The following is a 13318-nucleotide window of genomic DNA, read 5'->3' as shown; positions in this document are numbered from 1 at the left end:
CTGGGTAATAAATGGTGTTAGCACAAAGAAATAGACTCAAGACAACACAGCTTAATGTTACAAAATTAATGTTTTTACTGAAAGGCAAAAGTTCCATTCTCCCTTTGTTAATAATAAATAATTATGGTCAGAAACTGTTTACATTACTGTATCACTTAAAGTTACCGTGTACGTTCAGAGAGAAAATTTTTGGATTTTCGTTTTTTCAGATAAAAATAAACCTGACAGTAAGCTCTTACAAACGAAAAAAGAATTTTAGAAAAAGAGTGATTATTTGCCGAGAAATTGGAACGTAAGCGATTTCCACCGGAAGTTAAATTTTACTTTGATTGACAGCATATTGCTGCTGATAAAGCCACCCATTGCGATAGTCGCGCGAACGGTCTTTCTATAGTCTTGAACCCCTCACGTTTCTGCACTCCGAATATCCTGTATTTAGTGGAAGAACTTGCGTTTGTTCGAGTACGAAACTAAGATGGAAGAACACAAAAACTTTAAGGTACATTTTAAAGTAGGTAAAGGCCTTAAAATCTTCCAGCCAAGTGAATATTTGGAGACGCGCTTGTTTCAATTCACGCGTCCGTGAATCGCGCTTCATGAGCTTCTTTATTATTCATGATTTACGGCTGAATGTTATCACATCACTGAATCTTGTGTTCGGGTGCGTAAACCTTACAAGTCTCGGCAAGCTGAAAATAAAAAAATTGAAAAATAACGCAATGAATCAAGAGGCATAATAATTACTGTCTTGATCTTTCCTCAACGTCAGCCGTCGCTACCAGATAACTAGTAAGGCGAACAGTCGCCACTCTTGCTTGTAGCGTTTTCTCAAAGACTTGCTGTATTAGTGTAATTTCCAAAGCGTTAAACTGAGTCAACTCTTCTGAACGGTTCCGTTTAAACGTTTTCTTTCAAGCGTCAAACGGATACTTGTTTCCTATTTGCAGCATTAATAAACGTTTTGGAACGTTCATTCCAGAGCGAATTTTCACCAAAACTTTCGATAAACAATCTCGAAACTTCGCTATCCTCAACAATATTTCGCTCGAATAGATGTATTCGCCGGCTTTTCGAAGAGTAGCAAGAATTTTCGTTTTCACTGAGACAATACATGCGGTTACGGTGGTTCCCCGATAATTCCGTAGCTCTTTGCGCTGATAATTTTGCCCGCCTCTGCCGCTTCTGCTTCGGCCCAACAGCTTTGCTTGACAAGGACGGCTTCAGTCCCCGTTTTGTTTTTCCCATAATGATTACAGATTACAACAAACACCGCAGATATCCAACAAAATGGTGAAGGAGTTGATTACCCTGGAACGTGAATACGTGCAAAACTGCGAGAAAATTTTCACAGGAGGTGACCGGAAGAAAAAGTAGCTTGCAAAATGATTGGCTAATTTTCCGCAAAGGCGTTAGGGGGCGGTACCTGTTTGTGTAGCGAGAATTTTTTTCAAGCGCTGTTTTCTCGAACTTTAATTTCCGCTTCGAGGAGACACTTTCAAGAGTTATGTATAATCAACAAAAGGGTGTCGGGGAATTTGATAATTCTTAAAACTCTTTCCTTGACAGCCATTTCTGTGCGTTCACTCCGCATGTTTTCCTTGCAGTTTTAAAAATGTTCCGTAACTTTTGAACGCAATCGAATTAAGGAAAACCCCGACACGCTTTTTTAGCCTTTGGGATCCTGACCGTGAGAAGAAAAAAAAAATTCCAAAATATAAAAATCGCGTTGAGTTGGAACTCTAGGAAGACGAACCGTGCCTTCAAGTTTCGACACGGCGGAAAAATTAGGAATTTATTTTCTTGAAAAAGCAATGAAATATTTGGATACCCAGTTCTATAAGCTTTAATTTGATATAGGGTTTTGGGTATCTGTGATGTAACCGAGAGGCGCTACATCCGTTAAAGTGAAGCAACCCCTGAAGGTACACGGTAACCTTAATGTTTACTATAGTTGCTTCTGATAAACATGAAAATTTTTCAACATGCAAATGACGATTGTCTTGCAACAATAAGGCCCTCCAAGGGGTTTTGCCGACAGGCGACATGACCTCAAAATGTTGTGACAATCTTTTTCCAAAACAGCGACAGCCGACAGGAATGGACATAAAAAGCGCAACAATTTGTGACAGCGACAAAGCATTTATTATTTAGGGAGAGTGACAACTTCTCACTTTTTTTTACTTAGGAGCCTTGACTGACCTTGACTATATGAATACTAGGAAGAATACCAGCATCAGCAGTCAGTATCATAATTTAAAACTATCAGCGCAGGCAGCAAATTTGATCAAGGACAATCAACTAAGTGTAAATATTTTCATATGTATTTCAATGGTACCGCATTGCGAAAATTTAAGTACTGACAGCGACATTTGCCGTTCTAGCAAAAATTCGACAGCGACATTTTTTCAAACGAAACGGGTGACAATCAGGCTTGAAAACACGCGACAAGCGACACCAGAACCCCCCTTGGAGGGCCTCAACAATGTCAATCAAAAACACGAGAACTAATATGCACTCCTGAAAACTGAAACATGGATTGAAATCAACCAATCACAACACACGAATGTAATACCTTACAACAGCACATTCTGAACTGTGTGGAAACAAAAAAAAATGCAATCCATTTTGATCTATGGAGTTTACACACTATTGAACAGCACAGTAACACAGTTTTAACTTATCAAGATAATGGTTCACTTCCACCTTGCAAAACAACCTGAAATACCTTGGAACTAGATTGTGGTGTTTTGAAAAACCTGAAATTGGTACTGGCTGCTCTGATTATTTTTTCATCCCTGTTAGATACAACATCAAAACAAATCATCCATAATATGACTGAAAACGTCCTAGATGATGTTTTGGCATTTTCAGTCAAAAATCATGTCTTTTCATGTAGTGAAAAACTTTCCAGTCAAAGTTTTTAGCGAGTTTAAACACCCAATAATTATTATTACTTGAAGCAATTTTTTTTCTGGACTTAAAACTCAATAATTATTGCTGTTTTTGCTCACACCCCTTCGATAATTAATTTTATAAATAGATTTTTATTTTACATCAATGACAACCTTCAAATCCTAGGTAAAAGACTATAATCCCAAATGGTGAAATAAGTTTGGCATCACATCAAATCCTTGAATAGGATAACATTTTCATATATTAAACATGATTGCATGTCATTTCAAAGCCACTTGATTTTGTTGGCATGTATGGAAATTTTCTACAAAATGCCCTTTTAACATCCTAACTCGGGATCCTTTACTATCAGATACTTAATACTAGATTTCTGAATAAGATTTTGCAAGATCGTGTAAACTCTATAGGATCCTACAAGAATCTTGTCAGATTTTACAGAATCCTTAGCCACAAAATCTTAAAAGAATTCCATAGGAAAGTATTTAAGATCCCATAGAATCGTTAACTAAAGAAGATCTCCCAGCTTCAACAGCAGTACTGAAAAACACCTTACATTATAAATCATCAAAAATGTTCTTTGGCACTCTACTAGAAGATGATCGTCCATACCCAGATGGCGTGGCACTGTAGCTTGAAGATGATAATGATCCATTGGGGTCATAGTCTGTAGCAGACAACAGCTCAACCCGATCACTTTCAGTATCAAATCTAGAATACTTTACATACTGGCCATCTGATGCTAAATTTGTACTGGATGTTGCAAGGTTGTTATCTGACATGCGGAGCCCTTCACGCTCTGTTCTGCGTGTTGAAAGTTTCTTTTTGGCTGATTCAGCTCTTTCTGACCAGGTTTCCTAGGATCATGAACAAAACATGAATATTTAACTTATCAAGCTTGGGTTGAAAAGGCTGTTACGATAAAAGAAAAGGAAAAAAAACCAACTATCTCACAGCTATTTAGGTTCTCCCAAATGTCTTTGAGGTATAAAAATTTAAAAGTTTTTGGCTTTACGGATCAGAAATTGGGAAAAAAATAGGTTACATGATGGAAAACAATAAGATCCTGCTTTAATAATAATATTATAATTTGATACAAACCTTTCTACTTCCATCTTCACTCAACATCTCTCTTTTCCTTCTCTCTGTAAAACATGCAATGAGGACAGCACTTTCAAGAACATTTTTCTTTAACAAATTATTATAAATACTTAACAATACATGCAGCCTAAAATACAAATTCAAATTGCCTCACAAATTCCAGGAAATTTTACAAAGGAAGTAATACCTCTGTTAAGCCCCCATCAGGGAAGTGGGGGGGGGGGGGGTATTATAGGAGGTGACCTCAATAGAGTGTGGGGGGGAGGGGGTGCTACATTAAAACTGTCCAAGACAAAATTCTGTGTTAATAATATGCCGAAATGACACTGATTGAATTCATTGTCACTCAGTAACTTTTTCACTGTTTCAACAAATCTACACAATGACTGACAAACTTTTGAAGCTTGAGTAGTCAAGCACATGTTCACAAACGTATGTCTTAAATAGTAGCAGCAGAAGCAGGACAAATGTGCAATTTCAGTCAATTATGAGGGGGCAAGGGGGGGTTATAAGAAGGGTTTTAAATAGAGTAGGTAAATTTTAAAAAAAAACATAGCACTTTTTGGACATAACCAAGTGAAAAAACACAAGAGAAGAACCTCTTGTGTTCTTTGAAATTCTCACATGCTTATAAAATACAACTCAACAATGCACACACTTGCATTTACTCCCACTCCAGTTATTCTGACAGTTATTCTGTTATTCGTACCTCTTCGAGCAATATCCTTTCCCTCACTGACATATTCTGCTGACACTTCATCTTCAATGATAAATGTTTGAAATCCAAGGCAGTTAAGACACCTTGTTCCTAGGCTGAAGTATGTTGCAAGACACACCAGCACAACGCACATGGGATAATACACATTGACTCCTTTGGAAATGAAAGACAACACATCCATATGACCCATGAACTGTGGAGAAAAAGGAAACATTTATTTTCTTTAATTTGCTGTCCAAATCACCACCAGCCATAGTACTCTTACGAAAAGGAATGGGGACAAAAATGAAATTTGTCATCAGTTAAGTCTTGATTATAACTGGAAACTAAGTTAACCCTTTCAGTCCTAGGAGTGATCAATAGGTAATTTCTCCTCACATTATCAATGCATTGTCAACCAGAGAGGTGATGAAAAGAAAGAAAATCATCAACTAGGTGATATTGTTTGATGATATTATACCAAATTCTGTGAACTAACTTTAAAAGGAAACATATGGTGATCAGTTAGGAGAATTAACATTCAGATCATGGGAGTGAAAGGGTTAAAGACTATGCAATAAACGTGGACTCTTTGCTTCTCTTGAAATGGTAAAAGTGTAAATTAAAGGGTAGAACCTGCCAGTCCAAAGATTTTAGCAATTTAATTTCTTGCCTGAAAACATGCGATAGTGTTTCATCAGATTATCCAACAGCTCAAATTATTTCATCCAACAAAATTCAATTCTCTTGTGAGTGTTGGATATCCTTCAGGCTAATAAAACTCTCTAGAGTGTGTCAATATTATTGTCTGCTCACCGCCGTGAATGAGGTTTCTACTGGTTCCACAGCTCCTGTTACATGTCCATCAAGATGAATAACGGCAAGGAAGTTTAGAGACAAAGCATACGTCAGACGACAAAGCAGCCTGCAATGAAACAACACCCAATCTGTGCTTTAAAATTTAACAAATTATAGAAGAATGGTAACCGCTGTTTCTCAGTCATCCGGTGAATTTCATCATTAGCGCATTACCCACAACAAAAAATAACAAATTAAAATACATCTGTTAAACTAGGAGGCTGGAGAGGGGGTGCTTTACCATATTTTTATACATTGTACAGTTCTAGATTCTTAGTTACGCTAATAAACTGTAGTTAGGTGTCCCCTATTACTTTAGCTGAGGGCTTACTCTCTGCTAGATATTTTATTGACACATTAATAAAGGTTATTCATTCATTCATGACCCACATAATGTACTAGTATGCACTGCCCTCATTACAGGTTATTCTTTGTCTATGATATCCTAGACAAAAAAATCTTAGCAGTACCTCCGGGGCTGTGAAAGTCAAATGAAAAATCAACCCCTTGCTTTATCATGTGCTTTCAATATAATTATCAACTTTTCAAAGAGTAATATTATTTTATAACATTTATACTTACAATCCACTAAACAGCAAGCTATTTGGATCGGTCTGATGCTTTGGTGCAAAGTAGTAATAGTTGAAGAATCGCATCTTGAAAATTGTGTAATAAACACAGACGCACATGTAGGAAATAGTCACACAGGATATGACCTAAAACAACGACATGAGTAGTTTAATAACAAAAATTTTCCAATACAACCTGCCTCTCATACAAGTTTGATGATTATTGGTTGGAGGGTCACAAGACATTGATACAAGTATTTTAAAAGTAAGGTAAACAGGTTTATGGTACACTGAGAATATTAACTGTTTTGAAAAACTCAATAATAATTCATAAGCCCATTGACCTATCAAATGGTCGATAAAACATCATGTGCAGTGGTTTTAAACCCAATTAAACCTCGTCCTTATTAGTATGCGATGTTTAATGTTTTTCCTGTATGCTAATTTCCAACATTCACAAAAGCATCTGCATTCGTGGTTATGAACTCTCTTGACACACGCTTTTTCAGGAATGTTTTTGAAGCCATTCAAAAAACTTGCAGCGCGTGTTAAACCACTCAGCTGCACCTCGTGGTTTTAAATCCCAATAAAACACTGCTGCTCGTGTTTTAAACATTACAAATGCACCATTGGATGCTGATTTAACTTCAGAGATAGCATTTTATTTAAAGCCACCGTTACTTGTGAAGATTTTGAAACTTTTGAACAGCTATGTCTCAGGACCAACTGTTAATTTTGACCTCTGAAACAACCTCAAATGGCCTGACATCATGGCTTAGCCAAAACTAACTTTTAAAAAAAATCTATTTCCAGCACAATAATATTTACCTCTACGTAGAAATAATAATACCCAACGCTTGCTCCGCGAATCATCTGTGCGTAGAGTGAGAGTACAGGCCTGACATTGAAGAATGTCACCTCAGACCAAACAAGAGTCACAGACAACAAAAGCAGAAGCACTGCAGTGATGCGCAATAACCATGGACAGATCCAAACCCTCCAGTACCATTCTTGAAATTAAAAGAAAAAAAAAAAAGAATAAAATGTGTTCAACATAGTTTCAAACAAACAAGATTATTTCAGTCAAAAGTCAGAGCAGGGGTATTAGAATGGGGTAGCTTTCCGACTGCTCCTTGTTTTCCAAAACTTCTGCTCCATGGAAATATCCACAATACTTTCAGATTATTTCTATTTCTTTTAAATTTTGACATACCAAGAACTGGTTTGGCTCCAGTGGATGGCCCTCTCAATGATGATTTGTAATGTCTACAAAGAGAAAGAAGAAGTTGACCCTTTAAATAAAAACAAACATATTTAATAAATTGTAGGCACTCTCACATTTTCCAGATTGAACTGGAATTTGGAAATGTTGGTGCTTGAGGAGAGGGGGAAATCGCAGTACCTGGAGGAAAACCTCTCAGAGCAAGGACGAGAACCAACAACAAATTCAACCCACTTATAACCAGGAATCAAACCCAGGTTGCATGGAGAAAAAACATACCTGTCACTACTTCCAGTGTTTCGTGAAAGATCTTCTAATTCAAACACTTTTTCAAGCTGCATGTTCCACTGGCTAAAAATGTCCACAAAACGAAAATGTCAGACACAGAAACCCAAAAATTTATCTGTACATGTATGTTTTTATGCCTCTGAAATTGTGCTATTTTGTGGTAAGCTCATGGGGGTAGTCAAAATACACAAGAAAACTAAACAATACCAGGGTTTGGTTTAAACACGGGGTAAGTCCTAACTTGACTAAGCAAAAAATCAAAAAGAAAGTTGGAGTAAAATTTTCGAACTTGCTCAGATTTCATAAGACACTGCAGATTCTGTGGGTTGAACACTTAAATTGTTATCTTGAAAAGACAGATTGCAGAAACCATGCTTAACATTAGTAAAGGGGGTAAGTTTCTAAAGGAACTGCGGTGCTCTGTCAGTGGGGAGTAGAAACAAATAGTTGGTTTGTCAGAAGAGTTGATAACTAAAGGAAAATTGGCCACCTTAAAGAAATTCGAGTACTGACTATTCAAACGTTAGACCTTCGTCAGAGCGAATCCCTGAAATTATGAAGAAGGGCTAACGCTTTAAACCTTAGCATTCTCTCCTTGCGTTGGCCAATTTACCTTAGTTTATAAACCAAATATTCACAACATTAGTTACCTTATTGAGTAATTCTAAATCAATCCATTTCTTACCACTGTGTACGCTTTGAAGTATGAGTAACGATAATGACTCGCTTGTGAAGTTTTGCCAAGCTTTTCTCTGTGTATGTTTCTATGACTTTACTTCCAGTTTCTTTCAGATAGTCGTCATAGTCAACATAATCATCAGTTCCTCTGTTAAACATGGACTGTGATGATTCTGGGCACTAAAAAATTTAACAAGACTTTAAATAATAAATAACTCAATTGGGGCCATATTATTTGCATGGCATTGCATAAAAATCATCATCATTATCATCACCATTTTTATTAAAAAGTTCTTTTCATATTAAATAGTACAGGTGAGGAGTACCCTAATTGAGACTAGTCAAGGCGGGTAGAAAAAAAAGGTTATACTATTTCATACATTACAAGTGAAATGAAAAATAAAAATGCTCAACTGATTCGATAATTATTTATTATGTTAATCTTCAGAAAACTATTTCTAACAGTTTATTGTAATCATTTTGAACAAATGGCGTCATGATAACTCTGAAATGTCATTCGATTTTATCGTTGATTTTTACTTGCTTATGTGAAATCAACTTACCTTTTTAATAATGACATCAAGGTACTTTCTGAGAGGGTGTCTGTAACGCAGAGCTATTGATGCTTGAGTTACTTCCTAGAACAAAAATCACAGGGAAGTGTAAGGTGAATGAACATAATTTCATTGCCTTGTTGGAGCACCGAAGAAACAAGAAAAAATATCTTAATTGAAGGGGTGCCTGGAAAAAATCCCTAAGTGACTTCTGATCAGTTGCTAGATTCTCCTTCCAAATTGCCTTGTATTCACTTGTGGAACAAAAGGAGAATTTGATCTTACATCAAAAGTCACTTGGGGCCTTATTCCACACACCCCTTCAATTTTTGTTTGCAAAACATGGTGACATAGACAGCACCACAGGTAAGTACTGCTCAGTAGCTTTCATATGAATGGTCACACTTTAGGATTTCATCCACAGACTCAAAACTTAGAACCACCTAATACAGCATAAAAAACCACACCACAGGAAAGTACTGTAGATAAGCTTTACTTTCAATGGAAACAAATTAGAATTTGGTCCACAGGATGATTAAATTGACCTAAAATTTTGGATTCACAATTTAGATGGGAGTGCTATTTCCCTTAGAGCATAATTCCCTCTACAAACACACAAAGTAGACTACCATAAGGAAGGGTACAATCTGATCACCTCTAGCACTTCGGTAAGCTGTTCATCAGCCTCTTCTCTCTCCACACTAAGCTTTGAAATCTTAAAGTACGCATGCGCCATCTGATACTCCAGCCTGGCGCTATTCCATGTGACGCGTGGCACTTCAACCAAACCATATCCCATCAGGAATACAAGAAGGAGCAATCCCCATGTGTTTGAGGCAGTGATACCGATGATTTTCAAATAAGTTCTAAAAATAACCAATGACAGGGAAAAAAAATAATTATTTAAACAAAAAGATTACAAATTATTATATGTCCACTGAGTTTTTTTGTAATCAAATGATGCCATTTGATAACTAAAATGTCCTGCTGGCAGTACTTACCCATCTAACTTGAGTTCAGGCTTCACAATAACATAGATCAGAAGGATTCCAAAGATCACAAGATAGCTGCCATACCACAGAGCATTCTCATATAATGCGGTTTTGATTTTACCACGTACAGTAAAATCTCCTGCATAAGAGTAGGACTGCATGATTGGAAGAATAAGCCTAGAAAGGAAAACCTTTAAGTTGTCTTTACCAACATCTGATTAATACATTGTTCTCATTTATTCACCAGGCTTAACATATTCCATCACATTATTTCCATTGCGCATATGTTGTAGGTTAAAATGAATCCCAGGTTAAAATGATTTTAACCTAGGTTGATTTGTATTTTACTTTGTTGCAGATGTTAATTACCCAACCCTAACAAAGGAATATACAAATCAATCTAGGTTGAAAACATTTCAACCTGGATTCATTTTAACCTACAACACATATGCCACACATTGACATTCAAATCCTAGCAGTATGCAGGATTTTTGTCCCATGAACCTAGTTTAATGGCCTTAGCTCCCACGAGTCCCCTGTAGTTCAGTGGTAGAGCATCCGAACTAGTAATCGGGATGTCTTAAGTTCGACTCCTGATAGGAGCACTCATATTTTTTTTTCGATTATGCCTATGTCATTTACTGATTTAGATTATTACATCATTCTCATTTATTCACCAGGCTTAATATATTCCATCACATTATTTCCATCTCATTTCTCGTTTACCATATTTATTTGATTCACCGCCCTCGGCGCTTATTAAATTTTCAGCCCATGAAGGTGGGCGCTTATTTGAGGGTAGGCGCTTATTATTTTCCCAACATTTTCAGCAAGCAAGGACATTTTTAGAGAAATTATAACAAAAGAAGGGATAACAACTTTATTTTGCTTCAACAAGACAAAACAGTGCAAAAGCTAACATGAACAAGCCTTAAACAATAAAAAAGTTCCTTGACTACCATATCTAAAACCAATTTTGGAACAAACTCAGTGACAACTGACGATCTTTCCACTTCACATTGGGCTAGTACAGAAATACTTTTTGTTGCGAGGGGGTGGGGTGGGCGCTTATAGGCCTTATCACGGTTTTCGGCACCATTTTGACGAGTAGGCAAACACGTCTGATATAACAGTGTTTGTATGGTAATCCGATGTCAAATGATTTTTATAAAACATCGCCTCTGAAAAATTCATGAATTGGAAACTTTTGGCACTAGGAAAAGGATTTTAAGAAAAAAGTGGAGGGATGTAGCTGTGCCAGAAAGCGTCCAGCCATGTTTTGAACTTTCCATATGTTTCCCTGTATTTTCTCCTGCGAACTATTTTTAGTAGCAGTTCACGGCTGGTTCGCTATGCAGACAAATGTATGGAAAGTTCAAAACACGACTAGACGCTATCTGTCACAGCTACATCCCTCCACTTTTTTTTCTTAAAATCCTTTTCCTAGTGAAAAAGTTTCCAATTCACGGATTTTTCAGAAGCGATGTTTCATGAAAATTATTTGACATCGGATTTCCATACAAACACTGTTATTTCAGCCGTGTTTGCCTACTTCTCAAAATGGCGTCGAACACCGTGATAAGGCCAATTAACTTTTGGGCTTTCAGGGTGGGCGCTTATTTGAGGCGGTCGCTTATTCCAAGGTAGGCGATTAATCAAATAAATACGGTATTTATCGTCGAACATACAGGTCAAATTCACCCCTGATGTGCCCACACCCTCTCCCCTCCTAAATTTGATTACTTGTTTATTAATTTTGGTATATCTATGGTGACAAAAGATTTGTAAAACAATTCAATAACTTTGAGCTCAATCATTTATAAATTTCATTATAGGATTTTGCAACAAGACACTCTCAATGCTTTAAGAGTCATGTGAATTTAAATTAGATGCAAAATTTTAACAAAACCTTTCTGAGTGGTCATAAATATTTTTTACTGTTTTAATTTTAATTTTTTAGCGCACAGGTGCAAACTTGGCCAAGCATTACAGTTTTGTTTTGTGAGCACTGTTTTGGAAACCTCAAATCAGAAATGTTATGGTCAATTACACAATACCTCTTTCAACGTTTCAGCTGATAACCTATCAAAGTTCACGCGTCATCATATATGAATACTACTGTTTGTTGTTTTGAAGTACTTCAACCTACCATGAAAGTATTTGAGAAGACCAGTACACTACCCGCCACAAATCAGGAAGAACTTGGTCTGGTAAAAAACTCCAGGGCTTCTCACACTTTATAGTCGGATCACCGGCCTTGCTATCATTCGCCGCAGAATCATTTCCAGACGAGTTTGAGAATAGATTAGAGTTTGACAATAAATCTTTCTTTTCTCCGTCTAATTGTTCCGCCAAGCATTTTCGGTAGAATGTCTAGAGGAAAAAGAAAGAAATGAAAACCTTTTAGTTAATTTCTTGAGTAGCAAACGCAATATTATAAGGTGAATTTTTTTAAAGTTTATTTTGGGCAATTGATCGATTAATACGAGAAATAACGTAGTAAACAGGTTTACAAATATAACAGCCTGACTTACTTATATATAAAGTGCCATAAAAGTCATAAAGTGCATAAGATTTCCGATATATAAGGAATAAGGAAACATATGCTTCGTTCCCTTACACAGAAAGTACAGGAACGATGAAAATAACGACTTGTTGCGGAAATTTAGTAGGCATTGGAGCTTTTCTGTCTACGAAATTTTTAACTGTTTAGCTTACTATGAACTGATCTTAAATTTTTCGATTCTCAGATACAGCCAGTAGGTTATAACTGCTTTAACAGAGAGCTTTGACATGGAAAATGATCTCTACTTACCGCCGAGACGTCTAAAGGAAGGATAAACACAATAAGAAAAGAAAAATACCACGAAATAAAAACAGCTATGGTGACAAGCCAGTGCTGTTTTCGCCAGTTCCCATACTGGTGAAGAAGACATAGTGTTAACAGAAACACAAAAATCATCTCCACCGTAAACGGTGCAGCACTCATCTTGGTAAAACTAGGATCACAAAGGAGCAAAGTTTTGAGTCTGTTGTGGTAAAAGATGCCGAGAAATCAGCTTGAAAAGCTGAAAGCTGATTGTATTACGGAAGATCCCCAAGTGACCGGTGATATGCCGGTGATCAAAACTCGTCCCTCGGTTAAGGACTGGTAACTAGTGAATTATTTCCGTGAGGAACTGGGTGCGAAATTAAAATGGGAGTGAAAAAAAGTAAAAAGTTGGATGAAAATGAATGATTCCCTGGCAACGCACAGAAAAAACGGCACTAGTTGCTTTACGTTTCTTTCGAAATTCATTTTATCTAACATGTATTCTTTATAATCGACATATTCATCCGTCAGTTCTTCAGGTACTACTGAATTCATTCGCTCCGTTTGAAGACTGCTCGAATTTAAGAATGACGAATTTTTCAACTAACATTCAAGGTTTTAAACTACCGAAAAAATT

General features: G+C 36.6%; 1 protein-coding gene across 1 annotated transcript; it reads right to left on the bottom strand.

The window, feature by feature from the left end:
* Positions 1-16: 16 nt before the first annotated feature.
* Positions 17-12993, bottom strand: LOC146475542 (G-protein coupled receptor-associated protein LMBRD2-like). The gene is made up of 15 exons (XM_085115975.1): positions 12685-12993; positions 12019-12242; positions 9879-10046; positions 9533-9743; positions 8887-8961; positions 8331-8503; positions 7637-7708; positions 7349-7401; positions 6964-7145; positions 6149-6282; positions 5525-5633; positions 4721-4922; positions 4012-4055; positions 1935-3767; positions 17-154 (listed from the first exon to the last, which is right to left on the bottom strand). The coding sequence occupies exons 1-14, from the start codon at positions 12856-12858 to the stop codon at positions 3468-3470; spliced, it is 2121 nt and encodes a 706-aa protein (XP_084972101.1). The 5' UTR covers positions 12859-12993; the 3' UTR covers positions 17-154; positions 1935-3467.
* Positions 12994-13318: the final 325 nt, after the last annotated feature.

The sequence above is a fragment of the Pavona decussata genome, unplaced genomic scaffold (assembly GCF_977016875.1).
Source record: "Pavona decussata unplaced genomic scaffold, jaPavDecu1.1 SCAFFOLD_84, whole genome shotgun sequence".
NCBI classification, from domain to species: domain Eukaryota; kingdom Metazoa; phylum Cnidaria; class Anthozoa; order Scleractinia; family Agariciidae; genus Pavona; species Pavona decussata.
The sequence above is the reverse complement of the archived record's forward strand: the minus strand, read 5'-3'. Positions and strand labels throughout refer to the sequence as shown.